The sequence below is a fragment of the Mustela putorius genome, unplaced genomic scaffold (genome assembly GCF_011764305.1).
Source record: "Mustela putorius furo isolate JIRA1106 unplaced genomic scaffold, ASM1176430v1.1 tig00001215_pilon_pilon_pilon, whole genome shotgun sequence".
Taxonomy (NCBI): domain Eukaryota; kingdom Metazoa; phylum Chordata; class Mammalia; order Carnivora; family Mustelidae; genus Mustela; species Mustela putorius.
Window position 1 is genome coordinate 2,098,846 of NW_025421638.1, and position 24,466 is coordinate 2,123,311.

The 24,466-nt window shown below is 35.1% G+C and overlaps 1 protein-coding gene across 3 annotated transcripts in view; it reads left to right on the forward strand.

Moving 5' to 3' along the window:
* NDST3 (N-deacetylase and N-sulfotransferase 3) overlaps positions 1-24,466 on the forward strand; it is a 177,667-nt gene that overhangs the window by 145,114 nt on the left and 8,087 nt on the right. For 2 of the 3 annotated variants that reach the window (XM_004748013.3, XM_004748012.3), the window contains exons 7-12: positions 2,128-2,310; positions 4,738-4,834; positions 9,341-9,464; positions 12,215-12,389; positions 15,428-15,598; positions 16,970-17,079. In XM_004748013.3, coding sequence (XP_004748070.1) covers positions 2,128-2,310; positions 4,738-4,834; positions 9,341-9,464; positions 12,215-12,389; positions 15,428-15,598; positions 16,970-17,079 — 860 coding nt within the window. Of the gene's footprint in view, positions 1-2,127; positions 2,311-4,737; positions 4,835-9,340; positions 9,465-12,214; positions 12,390-15,427; positions 15,599-16,969; positions 17,080-22,204; positions 22,306-24,466 lie in introns of all 3 variants that reach the window. The other variant, XM_045087507.1, reaches the window with a different exon arrangement.

Consider the following 24,466-nt stretch of genomic DNA (forward strand, 5'->3'; position numbering starts at 1 on the left):
ATTCAAAGAGAGTTCAAATGTGTTAGTATCACAAAGTCACACAGTATCTCCACATATCCCATTTTATGCCCAATGCAGATGCTATTCAAGTGAAAATAGAGACACATAGATGAATTGATAAATTTCTCACAAATAAAGCAAGAAATATAAACCAGTGGATAAGTAGATTAATTTATATATATATATACATATTACATTGTGTTAACATTTTTTCATTTAATAAGCAACTTGAAGTACTCTGCTGTTTTTGTTGAGCTACTTGAAAAATGTGGCATATAAAACAAATGATGGGGGCGCCTGGGTGACTCAGTGGGTTAAGCCTCTGCCTTCGGCTCAGGTCATGATCTCAGGGTCCTGGGATCGAGCCCCACATCAGGCTCTCTGTTCCGCAGGGAGCCTGCTTCCTCCCTCTCTCTGCCTGCCTCTCTGCCTGCTTGTGCGCTCTCTCTCTCTCTCTCTCTGTGTCAAATAAATAAATAAATAAACAAACAAACAAATGATGAAAGACTGCCTCTAACAGACATTAGAAAGGAATTTTCAAATGTAACATGATTGTCTTGAGTCTCTCAACAGGTGATTTTTTGATAAATTTTGGAGAAGAAAGGAAAGGGGAACAACACATAGAACTGAAGCTACTATAAAAATAAACAGAAGGTTAAATTTTAGAAGTCTCATTTTTCAGAAATACCCAATATAGTAAAAGTCTTGTTTATCAATTCCATGACTGCATCAGTTCCCTGGTAGCTATTTAAAGTTAAAAAAAAAAAATAAATAAAAAAAAAAAAAAATAAAGTTACTCTCAACGTATTTTATTTGTGAAAGTTCTAGGACTTAAAATATGTTCAGGCAGAGTGAAAAGAAATACAGTTCAATATTCTTGATCACAGTTGAAGCTTTTCATATAAAAGCCAACAGGACTTATTCTATAGAATAAAGGATATCGCTGTTTCCTCTTATTCATAGTTGTAATTAGATTTTTTCTGATTCATTGTATCAAATCTTAATGTAACCATTCTCTCATCTCTCCTACTTTACCTCAATAAATTTCCTTGAACATTTCTTTCAGTCTCTAATGAATGAACCTATTATATTCATTATTATAATGATTATAATAACTATTATTACTATTAATTCACACAACATTATATATTTTAGGAAAGTACTATTATCACATGAATTATTTTTATGATCTTTTTTATAGCAGCATAAATGGGACAGTGGTTTCTTTGCCATAGAAAATCTCATGCAGAATTATTTCCATTTGTCAACAGTTCACCAACAAAAACTATTTGCATTCACTTGAAGCAATAGCTTCAAAAAGCCCATTCTACATTCTAGACCAATTTAATCAAACCTGTAGAATTTAAATTTATTTTATTATGAAGAAAATGCTGTGATTTTGTTTTCAGTGCATGAATTCAATCTAGGTCAGCTGCTTTCATAGGAAGAGTTGATTTTATCTAGCTAAACACTGAATACTTGTCTTAAAGGAGGTATCTGATATTCGAAATAAGAGACCCAATGACTATGGAAATGGGTTTGAGAGTTATTGATTGAAAATAGTTAATACTTATTTTAGGAAAAATTCAGTCGCTAGTCTTGTGTTATTGTGGCCTCTATTAAATACAAATCAGACGATATTCAGTTCATGCTACTAATGGTGATACTCTGATTACTTATATTCTTTAACGGGAAGTACTACCTTATAAGCCAAATTAAGTAGATTGAAATTATAAAATTCCAATCTCTTGGGATTCTGCTGCCACAAATTAGGTCACTGATATAATGAAGCAATTATGTGTGAGCATCTAGGATGCTATTCAGCATCAAAGTAATTGCACCAACATGGATATATGGCAGTTGGACTTGTTTTGATTGTTGTTGTTGTTGTTGTTATGAAATATATTAAAATCTCAAAAAAAGTGTTCACCAAGCCTTATTAATAACACATCCTCTAATGTGCATTAATATAATGAGAGTATCTGGGATATGCCCACAATTCAGAAATACAACATGAATTGAAACCCTGTGCAAAGACTACTGAAAAAAACTAGCATTGCTATGATTGCGCTGCCCCCTAGGGTTAAAATAACTCGTGTTTACACTGAAGTCATTTGCCTTTTTCAGATCAGCATTTTCATGACACATCTGTCCAACTATGGGAATGACCGCCTGGGACTATATACATTTGTTAATCTGGCCAACTTCGTGCAGAGCTGGACCAACTTGCGACTTCAGACCCTGCCCCCAGCGCAGCTGGCTCACAAGTATTTTGAGCTCTTTCCTGATCAAAAAGACCCTCTCTGGCAGGTAACATGGTTTCAATAATTGGTATAATTAATTAATCCCATAAACATAAACATATCTTAGAGTTCAATGAGATAATCCAAATCTGAAAAGTAAAGGCATTTGGGGGAAAAAAAATAATGCATTTTGTAAATGTTAGTCGATTTCTTCCTGAATTGCAGTCTTACATTATTGCTTCATAGTGGGCAAAATTCTGTCCCTCTGCCCATTAGGAATTATGAAATTCTGAAACCTCCACTAAGGGTTTCATAGATGCAGTGTTTTCAGTCAGGAGTGAGGGATCAATCTGCAGATTGCAATCGGCTAAAAAGAGTAGAAGAGTGGTAAACAGGTTGGATTCTAGGCAAGTTCCAGGCCATCTGGCTCCAGAGGCTGTGCTCTTAATCACTCTTCTAAACAAGAGTTGCTGAGTTACTAGAGAGCTGATGATAATAACAATCATCAGAAGTGGAACTAAGTAAATTTCACAGACTGAAGTCACAGTAAACTTTGAACTATATACTCAGCTCATTCAGCTTTGAATGTAATCTATCTGATTGCTGTCTGACCACAAACAGATACTCCAGGAGACTTAACTATACATTTTAGAATGTGGAAGTCGATGCTTGTGGAATTATCAGTACATATTACTTTGCAGTTGCTAGAACACATGTCTTTTTTTCTTAACCACTACAAAATATCACCAAATGTTAGCCACTGGAAAGACATGCAATTTTCCTGCGGATTTAACACTTTTAATATTTTTTTATTTCCTTAAAAATTTTATTTATTTGAGAGAAAGAGAGAACATGAGCAAGGGAAGGAGCAGAGAGAGAGGAAGAAGCAGACTCCCCACTGAGCAGGGACCCAACACGGGGCTCCATCCCAAGACCCCAAGATCATGACCTGAGCTGAAGGCAGGTGCTTAAAAGACTGAGCCACCTAGGCACCTCAATACCTTATTTTTAAACTGAAATCATTATGAGGTGACAGGTTTGAAACAACTCTTTTTTTTTTTCCAGTACCAAAAAGAATACCCTCACTTTAGTCTTAACTAATGTGTTGCTTATTGTAAATAACCAAAGAGTTTATTTAACTACATATATCCGTAATATTAATAGAAATAGAGGGCTGTCCTGATTGCTATATCTGAAATAGTATTAAAGGGTACTTCAATTCTTCACATAATGTGTGCTTTGTGGTTGAAATTAAGGATGTACTAAATTAAGGATGTACTAGATCCATCTTATATAGTCGTTTTGGTTCAGGTACTATACACCAAAAGCAGGTCCCTGAGGTGGTAATTCACCTTCATTTTACCCTTTTTGCCAAAATCTGGTGCTTTTTAGGATTATAATCTGTAAAGTTATAGTTTTATACACAATTACCAACCTCTGAAGGCAACTGAAAAGTGTTTTGCTCTCTCTTTAAATAGTTTTATTATGGCCAGATGGGTACCTCTTTGAAGCGCAGCAAGATAACTCAAAGTTACTCAGAATAAAAACCTTACACCTGTCAAGTGTGTAAACCTGGTAATTCACAGACCTGTACCCCTGGGGATAAAAATATATGTTTATAAAAAATAAAAAATTAAAAAAAAAAAAACCTTACACCTTGTATTTCAGTTATTTATTGAATGGCAAGAGGGTACCTTCCTTCGTGTTAGCAGGAAGCACAATCTCTGCCCAGTACTGTGTTGGGGCTCACGATTTAAAACATACACACACACAATTAAGACATAGAACTGCCAAAAGCAGAAGAAATATTAAATCCTCAGTGCTAGGAGGCTGTTACCCACAGTGGAAATGTCTCCTCTCCCCCAACACCTCAGTAGAAACTCAACTGCAGGATGGAAAGGAGTTACTTGAAAGCTTCCCTGATGCCGCTTCAAGGCCTTCATTTAAAAGAAGACACATGACCATGACTCTGTTTCCTGGAATATCTCTTTAAGGACAGGAGTTGAATAACTCAGGGTACCTGATGGCTCACTTGGTTGAGCATCTGACTCTTCATTCCAGCTCTGGTCATGATCTCAGGGTCATTAGATCGAGTCCCTCCTTGGGCTCCGCACTCAGCAGAGAGTCTGCTTGAGATTCTCTCTCTCCCTCTTCCTCTACCCCTCCCCCTACTCACTCCCTGTTTCTCTCGCTAACATAAATAAGTACATCTTTTTTTAAAAAAATAGTTGAAACTCGGGGCACCTGGGTGGCTCAGTGGTTAAGCCCTCTGCCTTCAGCTCAGGTCATGGTCTCAGGGTCCTGGCATCGAGCCCCACATCAGGCTCTCTGCTCAGCGGGGAACCTGCTTCCCTCTCTGCCTACCTCTCTGCCTACGTGTGATCTCTGTCAAATAAATAAATAAAATCTTAAAAAAAAAAGAAAAAGTTGAAACTCTTAGCACACATTGGACATTCACCAAAAAAATACATCTCTATATTCTTCTCCCATTTAGAATCCTTGTGATGACAAACGCCACAGAGACATTTGGTCAAAAGAAAAAACCTGTGATCGCTTACCAAAATTCTTGGTAATAGGACCCCAGAAAACTGGTGAGAGCTTTTTGTTATGATTACCAAACAGTGCAAAACTCCCAATGACTAGACAGTGAGTTTAAGTCACAATGTGTTTTCAAAATTCTTATAAGTACTGATGAATGAATAACACATTTTGTTCTCTGATATAATCTGTTTAGCTTGATAATGTACTTAAATGCTTGTAAAGGAATTTTTTTAAGTGAAAATGATGAAAATAAGTGTCATGTGGTTTGGATGTTTAACAGTCAGTTTGACAGCAAATGTTAATTTTTTTCCTAAGACCTAAATTGAAAGGTGTTGTTGCTAACATTTCTAAAATCAAAATGAATCACATCTAGAGGAATTCATCAAAAGTCAAGGCAGATACATATAAGTATCTACAACTCTTTATAATCAATCCCTTCCAGAAAATCAGCCTCTTTCTGCCATCTTCCTGATATAGTTTATTTCTAAATTATTTTTTGCAGAGATGACTGTTTTCTAAAAATCTAAAGGATGTTTGACAAGCAGAATTCCAGACATAAACAAAACTTTGTGCTAACCAAAGGTATTTACTCACACCCAGGAGAAATCTTTTGCACCTTTTCTTAAATTGGCATGCAATTTTTTCTCCATAAACTTCTCGTTTCTTTAAGAATCAGTATTAAAATGAAGCCCAGTGGAAACTTTAAAATGCCAGACATCCATGCTGTATCCTGTATGATAAATTATTTGGGGTTCTTGGATTCTGGCTTCACAGAAAACAGCCATTTCAGCCATATACCTTTCTGAGGGGAATACCTATCATTTCCTCATTTGTCCAAAAATAACTAGGGAAGATTTTATGTAATGTACACAGAAAGTTTAGCCTATTCATTTTCTCTTGGTCCCATTTGCCAATATCAATTTGAAAACAATAATAAATGTGATTAAAAAAAAAAAAACTCTTATCGGGGCGCCTGGGTGGCTCAGTGGGTTAAGCCGCTGCCTTCGGCTCAGGCCATGATCTCAGGGTCCTGGGATCAGGTCCGCATCGGGCTATCTGCTCAGCAGGGAGCCTGTTTCCTCCAATCTCTCTCTCTGCCTGCCTCTCTGCCTTCTTGTAATCTCTGTCTGTCAAATAAAATAAATAAAATCTTAAAAAAAAAAAAAGAATACACCATAATCCTAAAAAACAAACAAACAAAAAAAACTCTTCTCATCCTTATTTATTTGTCTGTATCTATTTAAAGTGAAGAGACAACTAGAAAAACATTTAAACTGAAGTCTCTTCAGGAACTCCCACTGTAATTACTGATCACATCTCTCTGAAGCTTGGCATATCAAATTCACTTCAGAAAGTCCCACAGGAAGTGCATCCTCTTTTTTCCTGCTAGATGTGCAGACATTTTAAAATCAGGGATAGATGACAAAACCATTATTTGCCATCTTAAACTCAGTTGGATTTCCAAATGTTTAGTTACAATTGTATATGACATTTAACTTTGGAAGAAAAATTTTTATCTCCTTTTTATAGAAACTAAATTTTCCCCAGTTTTGTAGTGGTATAATTTACATGTAAAAAAATTCACCAATTTTAGTGCAAATTTTTATGAATTTTGACAATCATGCACAGTTGTATAACCACCACAACACTGACACTTCTATCTCAAAAACAAACAAACAACAACAACAAAAAAAAAACACTTCTGTCTCCCTAAAAGGTTTCTCCATTCACATGCTTTGTAGTCAATGCCCCTCCCCATCCTCAGTCACAGGAAACTACTTTTGGCTACTACAGTTTTGCCTTTTCTAGACTTTCATATAAATGGAAGCATTAAATGTACAATCCTTTGTTTTTGACTTCTTTCACTTAAGATAATGCTTTTGAGATTCATCCATGTTACTATGTATAGCAATATTTTATGAAATTGATATTTTAAGTGGAGAAACATCTTCTGATCAGTTTCATAAAAATAAAAGAGCTTCATTTTAACTTCAGTTTTTAGCAAAGGCATTTTTCTGAATAATTTTGCATAGAAATTTGTGCATAGAATTCTGCACATTCAAATATTTTTAGTGTTGAAACTGACAAAAAATAAAACAAGATTTATGGATGATTATTTGAATGGGTGTGTCTATGCTTAGGTGGTTGTTTTATACACATGCATACATTATATACATTCAAACACACATACATACATACACACACACACCAGACAGTTTATTCAGACCCAAGGATGTGAGAAGGTAAAGAAAGAATTCAGAAACCACAATCTAACAATTTTTTGGCCACTGATACATTACATTATGACTTTTACTGACTGTGTAATATTTTTTCAGTTTGCTTATTGATCCTGGTCATGCCATTAAAAGCAAACAACTTGATTTAATACAATTTTTAAAAATAAAATTCAGAAAAGTATGTTTCCAGTTGATCAATGAGAGGAATTTTTCTGTTTTCTTTTTTCACATTACAATGGTCATACTTCCTATCCTTACAAAGACTTTATTCTTTTCAATTTTTTTAAAGCATTACTGAATTTTATCTCATAAAAGCTGTTATTTAAAAAATAATTCTTGGGGTGCCTGGGTGGCTCAATCCATTAAGCATCTGACTCTCAATTTCGGCTCAGGTCATGATCTCAAGGCTGTTAGATAGAGCCCGGTGTGGAGCTCAGTGCTAGGCTTAAGATTCTCTCTTTCCCTCTCCCTGTGCCCCTCCCCACTATATGCATCCTCTCTCTCTTTCTCTCTCTCTCTCTCTCTCTCAAGTAAATAAATAAATGAACATAAAAATTAAATGAATACCTTACTAATACTGAGATATGAAGCTATTTAGGTATTTCATATAGGTTATCTTTCTTAACCCTCCTGAAACCCTGATAGATAGCTAAGTATTTTTCCCCCACAACACAAATAAGACAACTAAGCCTCACATTAGACGTTTTTGTTCACATTCACACAATTGATAAGTGTTGTAATAAAATCCTGATCCTAGAATTTACCTAACTTTAAAGACCATGTTCAAGAAAGCTTTATTCTACTCTGGATTTCAAGTATGGAACATTTTTCCCCCAGTAAGTGTTAGCTTTTGTTCCAGATTTCTTTTAAGTCATGATTCTCAAAGTTTACTGAATCAGAAAATCTGGGATAAGGTTCTCTGTTTTAACAAGCCCTCCAGGTTAATCTAAGGCATGCTGAAGTGTGAGAACCACTGTTTTAAGTCAAGCTTGTGAAGAGCATTTTTATTTTGCATACCACAGATTACTATGTTTCACTCCCTATAATTACCCATCTTTAGAGATAAAATGTTCATTGTTTGGGAAAATATTAATCTGGGAACACAGCCTCTTTCAATTCATTGTCTTAGACAATTTTGCTATTGACAGAGTTATTTTAACAACTTTTCTATTGTGTTGTATGTTAGATTTAAATACAATATTAAATAAAGCTAGTCAGAGAAATCAGAATTTTCAAAATTTAATACAGACTCCAACATAACATTATTACTAAACAAAACTAGAACAGTGATTTCTCCAAATGAGAAAAATATTATAAGGCTGTGTCCGAAGACCATTGCTAGCTATTGACCTGACTCCCTCAGACTGCATAATAATGTAAATCATATTAGAGCAGAGAAGTAGAAACTAGGATCTTGGGAATCCTAAATACCTGGACCAGAAATATTTTTATATTGTGATTTTATAAATATAGTTATAATTACAAGCACCTGATTAAGTTTTAGGGAAACAACTCAGATTGCCTCACTTTTTCTTATGCAATCTAAACTATGCCCTTCAACTCATAATTTAGGCTCTAATATACTAATTCTACAGTTTATAACACTGCTCATTTTGAAAAAAATCACACCTTTGATTCCCAATAGTCACAAATCTATATGGACACCTGTGATAGGCCATTCTCTTTCCAAAAGTGCAGATTTTGTAAGTTATGTCACTAGGAAAGGACAATTTTTTTTAAAAAAACTATTTTTGACACCATTTTTTATATAGGTAAGTACATTCAAATTTAAACAGACCTGTTGAAAGTTTAAACTCTGTCTCAAATTTAATAAGCTTTCTTGGGCCTCTAGAAGAACTTTACAGAACCCAAGTACTGGTTTTGGTGATGTAATATCTTATATGAGACAATGGGATCTTTCATTTATATAATTCTTGATTAAAATCGAAATATCTTCAGGCACAAAATGTCATTTCATCTTCAGAGAAAGCCTATGAAATGAGCAAGGCAGGTGATTTTCCACTGATAAAGCTAAGACAAAGAGAAGCAAAAAGCCAAAGTCACAAACCAAATCAGTGACACAGATGCAGTCAAACAGTACCCCCAATGGGCCTCTTCTCCTCACAATATACTTATCTCCAGTTTTTTAGAAGTTGCTTCTTTTAAAATGCTGGTTATCTATTCAGTTTAACTCAAGGAGTACTAATAAGTATCTGTTAGGATCATTACAATACTTAGTTTATTAATGACTTTGAAATGCTAGTAATAGGAAACTTTATTTTCATTTCATTAATTTCTAAATCTCTATTGTCTTTTCAGGAACCACTGCTTTGTATTTGTTCCTGGTTATGCATCCTTCCATCTTTAGTAACTCCCCCAGCCCAAAAACCTTTGAGGAGGTACAGTTCTTTAATAGAAATAACTACCACAGGGGGATTGATTGGTAAGATGGGTTATTAGTATAAATCTAAAAGTATATGTACTGTGCACAGTTAAAATTAGTGCTAATATTTATAAACAGATAAGTTTGTAACCATAAATAAAAGTTATCCTCTGTGCCTTGGAAATGGATTGAATAAAATCAAGAAGCACAGAAATTATTCATAAGAAACTTTTCTCAGTTTATTAAGGGACTTGTCACCTCAAGGGGCCCATATGTAATTTCAATTTGCATTAATTATCTTGGATGGTAATTATAAAGTCAGAGAAATACCATAAGACCCAGGAATTTCGTTCCTCTCTACTCTTAAGAAAACACTTTCATAGCTTTCTCTTCTTGAATGCTTTGCATTACGGTGAGGCTACAATCCACGTACATAATTTTCTATTTTGCTTTGTCATAAAAGGTAAATAAACAACTAGAACTAGAAATGTGTATATATTTCATAAGTAATGAAAACGAAAAAACTATCAATAATATACAAAATTTAATCTTTGGTCTTTGAATTGAAATTGGAAATATATCAATTCTGAGAAAAAGAGTTAAAGTTAAAATGTCAAATATATACCAAATACAGTAATATAGTAGGAATAGATGTTGCACATGAACATGTTAATAATAAAATATATCTTTAAGTCCTGCTGTTAAAGGTGTAAATTCTAGACAGAAAGTGATTTCAAAGGGTGGAATTATTTTAATAATTCTAGAGCATAAACATAAACATTTTGCCATGTATTTTAGCATAAAGAGTTGTTATATATTAACTTCTGTTGTCAGATTGCATGATCTCAATATTATCAGTACCAACCCCCTCGAGAGTTGCTTGTGTGTAGTCCAAAAGGAAAGAAATGAGTTGAGAATAATTTGAGCAGCTACTAGGATTTACAGATATTCTAATTGTAATATCCTTCATTGCCAGTTCAGTACAGAACTTGATATTGATTAATTGTGTGGTGTTAGATAACAACTGTGAGAACTAAGAAAGCATCAACTACTTCAGTGGTTATTTGACCAGTGACTCATATATATATGCCTGTATATGGTAGAATAAAACTATATTAACATCAGGACAAAAGGGAATGATGAAAAACTGCTTTAAAAATGGAGAGGAATGTAGTAGTTGGACAAGAACTGGACCCTGCTTTTTCCATGAGCCTTTGGGGGCCAGGCCAGATCAACACATTATAGGTCCAAGATCCAGAACTGCATGAGAAAGTTTTTAAGGTGGAAACTGTTCCAGCTATAGATAGGACTGCTGAGAAAGTGGGACCACTTTCAGGAACTAAGTTACCAAAATTCAGTACTTTATCCCCTTGTTTTGTGGCTTTCAGAGCCTTTCTCAGAATAAGCATGGCTAAGACAAGCTTAGAGCAAATAAGATACCACTAGACACTTGGCATAACCTTAGCATCCCTGGAACCAAGGTGAGCATCTAAATTAAGAAATATCTTAAAATTTGGCACTTTCTGTAAATAGATTATACACAAGAACAGATAGCAGATCAAACTTTCCAGAAATGTTTATTTATCTGTTTCCCTATAAAAGGATACCAGAATGACATATTACCAAGGCAATTTCCAGAAAATATAAAAGGATTTCTTTACTGTCCTGGGTTTCAAGACATCACTTTGATGTGTCAGCCAAATTTTGCAATATGTTAACAACTGGAATCTTACCAAAAGCTTTAACATGTGAGATGGCAAAAGAAAACAACATACTGCATCAAGAAGTCATCACATAATGTTAATCTCTCTCTTGTTTAATTAATTATTGAGCGACTGCTTTGGTAGCCCAAAGTTTTGGTGACTTATAATTGAAGAGGGTGGGAGTGGAAGATGAAGAAGCCATTATGATCAAATGTAAGAAACCCTAGAAGTTAAATTTGCATATGCTCTCTAAAAAGGCTCTTTTTCCTTTAAGAGTTTGGCCTTAGGGCCTCAGAAATATATGGTATCACATGCTGAATTAGTTTATGTTTGACAGCTTTTGTACAGATGGGACATTATACAAAATCAATTATGTCCTACGTATCTGTGCTTAAGGCTTCAGGTATTCCTGTGTTCACACTGCTGGCGATTTACATTCTCAGCCCACTTACAGATATTGGGAAATTTGATAGGATTTTACATGTGGAAATACACATACTTTTTAAACTTTTATAAATACTCTAAAGAATATAATTGGTTCTAAATGAGAAAAAGGTTAAGCAAATAGGTGATATTTACACCCAGATGTGTTCTGCCCTTTAACATTTTATAGCTGAATACAACCACAGCACAACACATTAGTGGAAAGGAAATTATTTCACTTGTGATAAAGTAAAAAAAAAAAAATTATCTAAGTCCTTTCTAAATGTCTTTGAAATGAACATATCATCTGTTTTGATCAAATTTTCCTTCTGTTTGAGCACTCACATTTTTCTCTGTAAAATATTTCTGCATTTACATACATTTTACACAGTTAGGTTGATTATTGGTCCAATTCTATCATTCTATATCTACATTTTTGCTATCTCCCAAACCTGTTTTCCTGATAGTAAGCAAAACAAAAAGAAAATGTATTTAGAGAAGCATTCTCAAAATACATTATTAGTATCCTGTATACTTTTCCCTTGCTAACTATATAGAACATATGCCTTATAGAAAAGTGCTTTTGTTTAGGAAACAAATGGATTTGTGGGATACCTTTGACATCTATAATCACAAGAGTATGAGTATAAACCAGTCTTATTTTGAGAAATATTCCTTTTCCAGGTATATGGATTTCTTCCCAGTCCCATCTAATGTCACCACTGACTTTCTGTTTGAAAAGAGTGCCAATTACTTCCACTCAGAGGAAGCTCCTAAAAGAGCAGCTTCTCTGGTGCCCAAAGCCAAGATCATAACCATCCTCATCGACCCCTCAGATCGAGCATATTCCTGGTATCAGGTAAGAAAAATACAGACAGAATCTAACAGGTAAGAAGGAGAATATGAAGAAGGGAGGATGTTTTACAGCAATAGCAACCACCTCAAGTCTCAATAAAAGAGATTTGCTAGTTGTATATCTGCATAAAAGTGGGTAGAGTTTTCGTCGTTTCTGGAGAAACGAACTTTCTACTTAAGTTTTTATTAATTTTGCATTAATTTAATAAAATATATTAATTAAATGAAAATATAACAAAATAGCATGTACATGTATGTATATCTATGCTTCTACACATCTACATTTCAAAAAAATAGACTGAAAAATAGAGTAAGGGTCCCTTTTGCCTGGAAAATATAAAGTTGAGATAAATGTGAAAACCTGTATTCAAAAACTTCTCACCTGCTATTAGGCTAGTATAGCTTCTAAAAAGAGGTCTACACCAAGACACATAATAATTAAAATGGCAAAAAGTAGTGATAGACAGAGAATTTTTGAAGCAGCAAGAAAAGAAAATAGTTACATACAAGGGAAACACCATAAGTCAATCAGCTGATTTTTTAGCAGAAACCTTGCAGGCCAGAAGGAAGTTGTATGACATGTTCAAAGCACTAAAAAGAATAAAACCTACAACCAAAAATACTCTACCCAGAAAGCTTATCATTCAGAATAGGAGAGAGAGCTTTCCACACAACCAGAAGTTAAAGGAGTTCATCACCATTAATTCAGCCTTACAAGAAATATTAAAGGGAATTCCACTCAAAAATGGAAAGAAAAGGCCATAATCAAGAGTAAGAAACTTATGAAAAAAAAAATTCACAGGTAAATGAAAATATACAATTTAGATAGTAGGTTGACCACTCATAAAACCAATATAGAGGTTAAAGCACGAAAGCAGTAAAGTCAATTATACCTACAAAAATCAGTCAAGGGATTCACAAAATAAAAGGATGTAGAGTAAGATATCATATCCGTAAAACATGATGGGGGAATAAAAATTTAGTGTTTTTTAAATGGGCTCAAACTTAAGCAACCATCAACCTAATATAGACTGCTATACACATAAGATGTTCCGTATGAACCTAATGGTAACCATAAATCAAAAACCTGTAACAGATATGCAAAAAAAATAAAGAGAAAGGAATCTAAGCATAACAAGAGAGAAAGCTATCAAACCACAAAGAAAGACAGCAAGAGATGAAAGGAACAGAGAAGAATTGCAAAAACAATCGCAAAACAAGTAATAAAATGGCAATAAGTACACACCTACCAATAATTACTTTAGATGTAAATGGACGAAGTGCTCTAATCAATAGATAAATGGATGAAAAAGCACGACCTATCTATATGCTGCCTGCAAGAGTGTCACTTCAGACCTAAAGACACATACAGATTGAAAATGAAGGGACGGAAAAGCATTTAACATGCAAAAAGCAAAAATTAAGCTGGGGTAGCAATGCTTCTTATATCAGACAAGATAAACTTTAAAACAAGAGACAAAGAGACAAAAAGAGACAAAGAAGGATACCGCATAATGACAAAGGTAATAACCAAAAGCAAAACAACAAAACCAAAAACTCCTTGTCTGAATCTCTGTACCTGGGTTGGAAATAAGGCTGCCTCTTTGTATTAAAGTGAATGCACATAGCTCTGATCTTCCAGACAAGTGTAGTCTAGTCCATTCCCACTGATAGGATTTCAAAAAGATAATTCATGACAATCTAGGATATTAGACAATAAAGTTTCTCAGCACAGGTCCTTTTGTTATTTAACAAAAGTAGTTTTTCCAGATTGGAAAAGGAAAAACAGATTGTCAGGAAAGGTTTTGTGCCCGGGACAGGGTGGGAAAAGGTCATGATAAAACAGATGGGATCTTAGATAGGCATGTTGGTAATAATCTGCATAATAGGAAGTAAGACAGCCTGGAAAGCTGAAATCCACAACTCCACACTAAGCATTGATGCCAAACTCCTACAGCCATCTTTTAAATCACAGTACATAGCAAATTGCAAAATGACTGATTAGATTCTGTGTCTTTTACCTTTTCCACCAGGTATCTAGAGAAAAAGAGAAATAAGCCTTAATTGACTCAAAGAGAAAAGAAAATTGGAACTTGGCAACCGCTTAGCCCCTGAAAAATTGAGAATTTACCATAAAGGGAGATTTCAAGGCTGTAAGCTAACAAAATGTCCTAAATATTACAAATAAATCACTCTATAGTAGCAAAATGCAGGCTTTAACAAAGTCTAGTAGTGGTTGTACTATAGTAATTTGAATCTCAATTGCAGCAAATTTGCTATTCAACTAGATGTGGTAAACATCCACAAACCTACCACTAAGCCTGAATATTTATTGGTCAATTTAGGGAAAAGGTGATTTCCTCAAACCCATGGGCCTCAGCCTGAGCCATTATGAAACACTTTCCTATTTGGATTGCTGCTTTCTGCATTTCTGTACAATAAATGATTCTGATTCATCACAAAGGAAGGTTACCATTAGGTACAATAATCTTGGCTTTTAGATGCTAGGTGGTATGTGATAAAAGCTGTGGATTTCAGATAATGTACATGTCAGAGTTTTCAGTAGTCTCTCCATTTAAAATAGCCAGTAGGGCTTTCCTAATCTAAAACTGCGTTACTAGATGGAGCAAAACTATATGGCAGAACTAGCAGAGTGCTTGTGTGTTATGGATATTCAATGGACATAACAAATGGTTTGCTTATGGGCTGCAAAGGGGGCATTAATGCAACTTTGAAAAGTTTACTTTCAGAATAGATACATACACTGAGGGGGAAAACTCAGTAAGTTTGGTTAACTAGGCCTATCAATAAGAATTCAGCCTCTCCCAAACAAGTTCTCAAAAAAGATGTCTTCATCATCATCATAACTTTAAATCCTGAGGCTCCAAGCAAACATTTTCATCCTTTATTAATAGCGAAACAAATAACTCCCCAGCAGTGAGTCGCTCCTTCCTTTAGCTTCAAGACCTGTCACAGAGATTGGTTTTTAATTATTCATGCCTGTGGTTCAAGTTAGTTTAATTATCCACCTTTTCATCATAGCATCAGCGATCACATGAAGACCCTGCAGCTCTGAAGTTTAGCTTCTACGAAGTGATCTCAGCTGGGCCCCGTGCACCCTCCGAGCTTAGAGCCTTGCAGAAGAGATGTTTGGTCCCAGGGTGGTATGCCAGCCACATCGAGAGATGGCTTGTTTATTTCCCTTCCTTTCAGGTACTGAGCAATAAGAATTTACATCATGTTACAATCTCATTAAGTTGATGACTTTGCCTCTAGGATAGAGGAAATTTTTACTCATTAAAACATTACTAGCTTTTACTCTGTAGTTGTAAATAAGACTGTGGCAAAGAATACTGGTTAGGCAGAGATAGACAAACTGCTTAATTTTCTTTCTAAAAAGTATTTCAGGATAATTCTCCCTGCTGCATTTTCTAGCGCGTGCCCATCCTGATTGTAAAGCGCTTCAAAAGCTTCATATCCCTGATTCTTAGTCTGCCTGTAAAGCTTGAGAAACTCTTAACCAAATAAGGCAAATATTGTTTTGCTTAATTAAGTGCCATTATTTCCCTTTGAACCATCTTGCTGAATTTTTCATGACCCATGTGTTTTTCTTGCCTTCCTTGCTTCTCTCTTTTGCCAGGCACCAACCTAGATTACAAACTCAGCCCCAATTTTGGATTGCATAAAGCAGTCCAGTCACTCAGACATGGTGCATGCCTATGTGTCTAGATATGCTGTCCAGCATGACAGCTGCTGCCACATCTGGCTACATGAAATTAAGAAGTCAGTTTCTCAGTCACATTAGCCATGTCTTAAATGCTCAATAGCTACCTGTTAGATTCCACAACTATAGAAGATGCCCATAGTCACAAAACAACCTAGTGAACAATGTCAGTCTAGACTAGACAGAAATACTGCAGAAGAGGGATGAGCAAAATGGAAGAACAGAGTGTGGTCACTTTGTGGTCCTCCATCATGGTCTCCTGGCATTTTATCTTTCTGGCCACCTGTCTCCTTCCTTAGAGTAACAAGCAAATTCTTCCCCTTAGTCAACTGAGGGACTGCTGTCCACATTCAGGTTCTCTGGGAGTCTTGCCTTCTTCTTCAAATGGGTTATCTAATCATTTCTTAAAACTTTACAGTGCTACTCCTTTGAATGGACTCATGGAGAATGACGTGTCCTCTGCTTCATTACACCTGGTCTTATTCCAACTTTTCTTCTTTTCTACAGTGCTCCTTCCCAGCTTGAGCGATGGAATCACTGTTTCCTTGGTTTCTACTTGTGATTGTGTAGCACATTTCTTAAGCTCTTTTGGTTCCCTCAAAAAACCAATTTTTTTGTTTTCATAGTATTTTCAGGACTTCTCAGATTACAAACACATGAGTGAATTTAATTAGTGTGATTTATTTCTTATTCCAGGTCATTAATGAAAGGGCCTGTTTAAGGACACAACAACGTGTGCAAATCCCCTCAGTAGAATTTCTCTCATTGAATAAATTCAAGAGTTTTTTATTTTTTTATTATACAGTTAAACATCTTTTTTCAATGTGAATTGTCTTTTTTTTTCCCCTTCGGTAATTTAGTTGCTAATTATCGATGGGCAACAGCTAAGGATGGATCCTGCTACAGTGATGGATGAAGTACAGAAATTTCTAGGAGTCTCTCCTCATTATAATTACTCTGAAGCTTTAACGTAAGTTTATATTCTAATTAACTTACTGAAATTTCAGGAGAGAATTGGTTTTTTAAAAATTGTAGTTTGGTGATGCAGCTATTGTCTTAACTGTTCCTTACATACTGACTATTTTCTGATTAGTCTGACATCAACTACTTGGGCACAAAATTCAACAGTGTAGCAAAGAAACATCCTAAGTCCTCTGTTGACATCTAACAATGAAAAATTTCCCCTAGAAGGAAAGTAGGAAAGCAAAATAATTGTAAATCTTAAAACCAACAATTAACCACAAAAGAGGCTACTTAAGTCAGTAAGTCCTCAGCCTGTTCAACAGACAATAGTGGGAACTCGGTGGAAGCATAAAGAGATGATTAACTAGATGGCTTATGGACTCTCTCTACTGGCTTTTGTGCAATTTTCAAAACCAAAGTCAAGCAACAAGAAATCACCCAATAGGTGACTGAATTGGCAGAGGGAGATGTGCTCTTACACATGCTTCTGCTTTTTGCTTCTGTGTTTTTACTCACTGTTTATCTGACCCCATCAGCTCTTCAGGGGCCAAAGCAATTACAGCTCTGGTTTGGTTTTCTTTTCCTCTTTTTTTCTGATTTTCTTAGGTAGCTGACTCCATCTGGGCCAGGACTAGGATAACACAAGAGAAGCATTAGGATTTAAGGAGGCACTCACTCTCAGGTCCATGCAAATGCCTGAGCATGGGTGCCTCCTAAATCTTTGCACCTCATGTCCCTCTCTTACCTTAATCCTGACTTTGGCCTCCATTTAGCGTTTTAAATAAGACCTCCATCTTACTTTCTCCACTATTATGGTCAGCAATCAAATTTCTGAGGGTTGTTTTGTTCCTATTTCACACCCCTAGAGCAAGTGGAAGATTCTGAGTTGGATAGGCCATGGACCTGACCCCCACTATAACACTTTCTTTTTTAATTTTAGGGTCACAGACTGAACCTTAAAGAAACTTAAAAGGACTGTTATGGAATTCTTCCATTGTATTTCTCACTATAAAACTCACTTCTATAGATCAACTGATTTTCTTTTCATTGTGTGCTGCATCATATAGCAAGTTAGAAGCTGTGAGAGGCAGGAGGATTCCTTTACCTCTCAGCATCCCTTACAACAAAGATTGGCAGAAAAACATCAAATACTGCTTATGTCTTGAACAAATCATATATAGAGACATATGTAAGAAAGACATTTTGGGATGGAGGACAAAGGAAGTTGGATTTTGAGCTTCCTTCCCAAGAGCCATTTACTTTGTTATTACTATTAACCTTCTGCCTTCGGTGTTTTTATACTACGAGTACTGTTAGAGCTTTGTAGAGCTTAGTTCGAGTACTAACTCACAGAGACACTACTCGCCTTAGGTATTTAACTTTCAGCTTGACCTTAAAGAAACCTGAGTGATTGTAGTTTGCAGTTAGAAATTCAAGTCCCCTTTGCTTTATATCTTTTTTAAGTGTCTCTCAGAAAAGAAAGCTTTTATTTTCTAAACAGTTTTCTATTTCAAGTTGGTTTATCTTTGGGTCTCTTTTATAGAGCATATAGCAAAGCACTGTATTTCAGAAAAAAGAAGTGAAGTATCCTATAAAGACATAATCTCCTTTTTTTATAGAATGGTCCTTGACCTGCATGCTGTGTTATTTGTCCCCTTTGTATCCAGCTCAGTAGCAAGCTTTTTATTCACCTCCACTGCCGAGAAAAGGGAGTGTAAACTTAAGAGAAGTAGTATCAAAGGAACGTACTTTATACAAAGAACTTTGGATCACTTTGCACCTGGGTTGTATCTGGCTGAAATTGCCTGTTATATGCTGCTCTAGCCTGGTATGGGGCTCAGTGGGTAAAGCAGCAAGATAAGGTATGTGTAGTCTCTGAAACCACAGCTTCTCGCCCTACAGGGCTGCCCAAGCTCTCACCCTGCTGATAGAGATAAGGTACAGCCATTCAGTTTCTTTTTATATTTTCTTGTCAATCATAAGTTGGCCTTAAACACATCAGCCCTGGAGCTGTTGTAGAGTATTTGGAATTTCAGGTCATTGTCTTGGGTCTGAACTGATGCATATCCTCCTTCACCAAGCCCTTTGCAGTTCCAAATCCTGCCCTGATCACTTAGTTACTCTTGTTAAAGTAACTATACTGATACGTTTTTTCTCATCAAGGATGAGCAGGAGTCAAACAAAATGTATGTCCTCAGGAATGTAATTTATTGCTTCATATTTTTTCTGCTAGTGGTAGTGAAGACTATCTCTTTAGAACTTAAAAAGAAATAATTAAAATCCTCTAAGAATGTACTGAACTGCAAACAGAGATATGAATTCTCAACTAACCACATAAATCCAGGGTTTTTTTTTCCACACAGAAGAATAAATGAATGAAACTAGGTCTACACAAAGATTTTACTATACAGTCTTGGCATGAAAAAGTACTCCAATTTAAGCACTCCATAAACTGATTCTCTTCAATATAAAAACAGTTCCAATTTCAAAACTATTTTCAAGAAAAATGGCAGTAAGTTTCTATTGTAAGAGTATTCTTTATTCCTTTCTGCAATTGCTAAAAAAACGTATTCACGACTTCCAAATTTCAATGCAGTCATTGGATAGTCTATGATGTCTTAACATGAATTAGTACTGGCATAATGAATTTTAAATGACCAGTGAATATGTAAAAAAAAAAATCCGATTTTCTTGGTCAGGATGGATGTGATTTAAATAAGCAGAAAAGTTTTAAATAATATAAAAGTTTTAACAATATAAATGATTAATATAAATCAATTAAGGAAATAAGTATTTTGCAATTCTTGTTCAATATAACCTTCATGTTTAAAGTGTAAATAGGATTGATATAATCAAACTATTTTAGCTTTCATGTTATATGTTACATATGTTTTAGGCTGATTGATCATTTGAGAGAAACCAGCAAAAATCATGTTTAGCGTGGAACTGTACTAATTTGTATAAACTAATTTACGAAAAATATAAACTTTTTGTTTTTCCATGAACTATGAACTCACAATTATACATAGCCACCAATGACCATGACAAGAGGTTTCATATGTGGAAATACTGGTTAAACACCTGCACCTGACATCTTTATTTCTCAGTCAGTTAACCTATTTGTTAACACAGATGAAACTGGATTGAGTTATATGAATTTTTAATAGAAATTTCCTGTGAAACTTCAATAAATGAACAGTAAGAATTTGAAGGCCAGGGCCTGAATAAAGATAATGCGTTTGTTTTGTTTTGTTCTGTGGGTAGGGCTTAACTAAGTCATAAAGAATCAAAGCTGCTTCAGAATTCAAGAAGGTCTTCAATTGTGTCTCATCCCACTTCCCCTAGCAACCGAATTTATAGTCCCAAGGAAGTCTTTCCTATCCCATTCTAGATGAGTTTGAGTAAAAAGGTGCCACATTAAAACTTTTTTCAGTAGCAAAAAGAAAATTAAAAAAAAAAAAAAAAAGTAGCCATAGTAGCTAAAATCTGTTGGTTCCCTGGACGACCCATGAAAGAAGCACCTAACAATGGTAAGTAGTGAAAAAGATAGTGTGTCCCAATTTCTTAAGATTAATTTGTTTTAAAAGTGGTTGGTTATAACATTTGAAAATCAATATACATGTATATATTCTACATTTCTATGTTTACATATATCTCTTCCTACTAACAGTAGATGTGATAGGTACTATTAGCTCCATTTTTCAGCTAAAAAAAAAAAATGAAAACAAGCACAGAAAAAACTAAGCCAAAAGTCACTCAGCAAATAAATTGAGGAGTCAGGACTAAAATTCAATCAGCCCACTGAACTGTGCTGCCAATCTATTAAGCTCTTTAAGTTGGCGCAAGATGTTAGAACCAGAGAAAAACAATACTGTAAACTGTGACTAATGACTAGTATACCAATAGGAAGTATTTTCTTCAAAAGACTGAAACTTTAAAATGAGCTTTTTAAGTTGTCTCAGGCTTTCTTATAAAAAGAATCCATCTTCAGAAACACAATCACTTGGCATAGTAAATGTGCGATCATGGTGATATGCAAATTAAAATCACACTGAAAGACAACTAGAATGTCTATAATCCAAAAGACAATACCAAATGTTAGCCAAAACGTGGAGAAACTGGAACCCTCATATGTTGCAGATGACAATGTATAATATATGGCCACTAAGGAAAAGCAATTTTGCATTCTCTTAAAAACTAAACAGAGGCTTACAAATAATGCCACTCCCAAGAGAAATGAAAACCTGTGTCCAAGAAACACTTGTTCAAAGAAGCATTATTAATAATAGCCAGAAACTGATAACCGCATGGTGGGAACCACAAGTGATTCCTACTTTGTTGGACTCTACTTCATAAATTTAAATTAACAGCCTATCATCCCATTGCCTGCCCTGTGATTTTTTTTAAGACTCATGCTTAGTCAATGTTCTCCAGCATTGTGATTTTACGCTATTGATACTGCTTTTAGAATGCTCTTATGAAGTGAGGAAATCTATGTGTTTGAAATGACAAAAAAAAATTATAAATAAGTAAATGAATGAATGAATGCCAAAAACTGGAACTGACCCAAATGTCCATCACCTGGTAAATGGATTAACAAAATCTGGCATATCCACCCCAGCCAAAAAAAAAAAAAAAAAAGGGAGGGGGGGTCTCCAGAAAAGACAGACTCAAAGCAGATCAGTGCTAGCCTGGGCCTGGAGGTAACAGCAGGGATTGCTTCCAGTGGGCTCTAAGGAATTTGGGGGGATTATGAAAATGTTCTAATACTGGATTGTGGTGATACTTATACAACTATATAAACTTGCTACAAATCACCTAATTGTATACTTAAGATAAGTGTTCTAAGTAAATTATACCTTAAAAAAACTGTTACAAATAAAACAGGTATCAGCAAAGTGGTTCATTAAATGATAAAAGCATATTTGTGGAGAGGGAACTGATTTAAAAAACAAAAACAAAAACTAACTTCCATGTTTGTTCCATATTAGTGACACCTGAATGATGGTGTTTTGATTCTGAAATTTACCAGCACTGTTTGCAACTCACTATTCTCCCATGGAAATGTTATTTCAATCTAAAGTTATTTTAAACATACTTGAACTTCTAAGTATAATCTGAATATTCCCTAGGATTCACCTGCCCAAATGTTACCAGTTGGAGGCTGAATCATTGGAGAATTTCAATTGTCCCTGCCTACAAGTCTCTTCCAGTTATTTCTAGACATCTCCAGGTGATATTCTATAGAAATTTAAGAACCAATCCATTCTTTTTTTTTTTTAAGATTTTATTTATTTACTTGAGAGAGAGCATGCACAGTGTGGGGAGGGAGGCAGAGAGAGAGGGAGAAGCACTCTGCTTGCTGAGCAGGGAGCCAAATGCAGGGCTCCATGCCAGAACTCCGGGATCATGACCTGAGCCGAAGGCAGATGCTCACCAGACTGAGCCATCCAGGTGCCCCCACCTTTTTAAGGTTTTATTTATTTGATTGAGAGAAGAACCAATTCATTCTTGTTTTAGTCTAATTCAACAAGATTCTATTGGATGACTATTATGTGCAAGACTCTGGATACAATGATACGGGATCTCATATAATAAAGTAAACAACACAAAAAATTTCCCCCAAAAGGTTCACTTCCTGAAGTCCTCTAAAGGAGGTCCTAGCCATGACTACTGAGTGCCTACCCAAAGAAACGTTTCTTATTGTCTCACCAGATACCAGTGGTACCAAGGGTAATCTTAAAAGAAATACTGTAATGTTCTAAACAGAAACGGGGAGATCTTTCTCTCTTTCACGTCAAGCTTCTTCACCTGAACTCTGAAATTGCATTGCTGATGTCTTCCAACTCATAATGTGAGCATCAATCCCTTCACCTCTAGCACAAGTCACCTGGAAAATAAACATGATCACTCTTCTGCCTTCCTCTCCTTTTCCACTCCAACACACTTAGGCCATTGCCTGTGAGCTTATGCCTACAGATGCCTGGATGGATTAACTGTACAGACTGATGAATTTTGACAAATGGTTACAGTTGTCTATACTACCACAATCAAGACACAGAACATTTCCATTTACCCAAAAAGTTTCTTCATGCTCCTTTGCCCCTCACTCCCGATCCCCAGCAACCACTCATCTATTTTCTTTAATTTAGCATAGTGCTTTCAAATTGTTATAGCTTGATATGTCCTTTCCATTCCTATACACATTTTAGAATGATCCTTACAATTCCTACAAAATCCACAGGGGTTTTTTATTGGAATCACACTGAATCTATAGATAAATTTGGAGAGAGCTGATACTTTAAAAATACTTATTGTTTTGATCTGTGAACATGGTTTAGCCTCTTTGTTTGTGTCTTCTACAGTTTCTCTTAACAATGTTTTATAGTTTTCAGTGTCAGATCTTGCAAGTATTTTGTTAAATTTTTCCCTAGGTATTTCACATTTTTAGGCTAACTTAAATGTGTTATTTCAGTTGCCAATTGTTCACTGCTCACACTACAGTTTTAAGAAAAAGTCAGAAACAATATTTTTAGTAATGTGGATTTTAAAACAAAATGAAAAAGTAACCCCAAGTGATAATTATTTCTAATGAAGAAGAAAGTAAGGCAATAGAATTATCAAATTACAAAAGCAATGTGAAAGAATTATCATTGCTGACTCTTACTTTTTATATTCAAGCATGGAAATTACTATTTATTCATAATGAATAATACTATAAAATGTAACCAGAGACCAGTGGAGAAGAAAAGACACTGGACTTAGAGTAAGGAGGCCTAGATTTAAGTCATGTACCCGGGTATGGAAAAAATATATAGTCCAAGAGAAATAAACCTTGACAAACATTTCCTTCTTTTTCATTTTTTAATTCAGCTAACATTTAGTGAACATTGATGAAAAGCCAAAACACGTTAAGTGCCATAAAATGGGAAGAATCCTGTACTCCATATCATTAAGGGATTTTAATGAAAACTCAAAAGGAAAAAGAATTACATAAAATACTTTGGTAAACTGGGACACCTGGGTGGCTCAATCAGTTGAGCATCCAATGGCTTTGGCTTAGGTCAAGATCTCACAGTTATGAGATAGGGCCCACATTCAGCTCCATGCTCAGCACTGAGTCTGCTTGAGATTCTCTCCCTCTAACTCTCCCCTGCTTTCTCTGGCTCTCTCTCTCAAATAAATAAATAAAATCTTAAAAAAATACATTTTGGCAAACTAAAATATAAGTTTAGTATGTTAACTAACTGGAATTAAAATTAAAATGTAAGAAAATATTAAATAATAAACAAATAATACCATGTGAAAGATTAAAAATAAATAAAATATAAATGTAATGTGCTACCATTATTTTGATTATAGTTATGCCATGAAAACCCACATTTATAGGTATT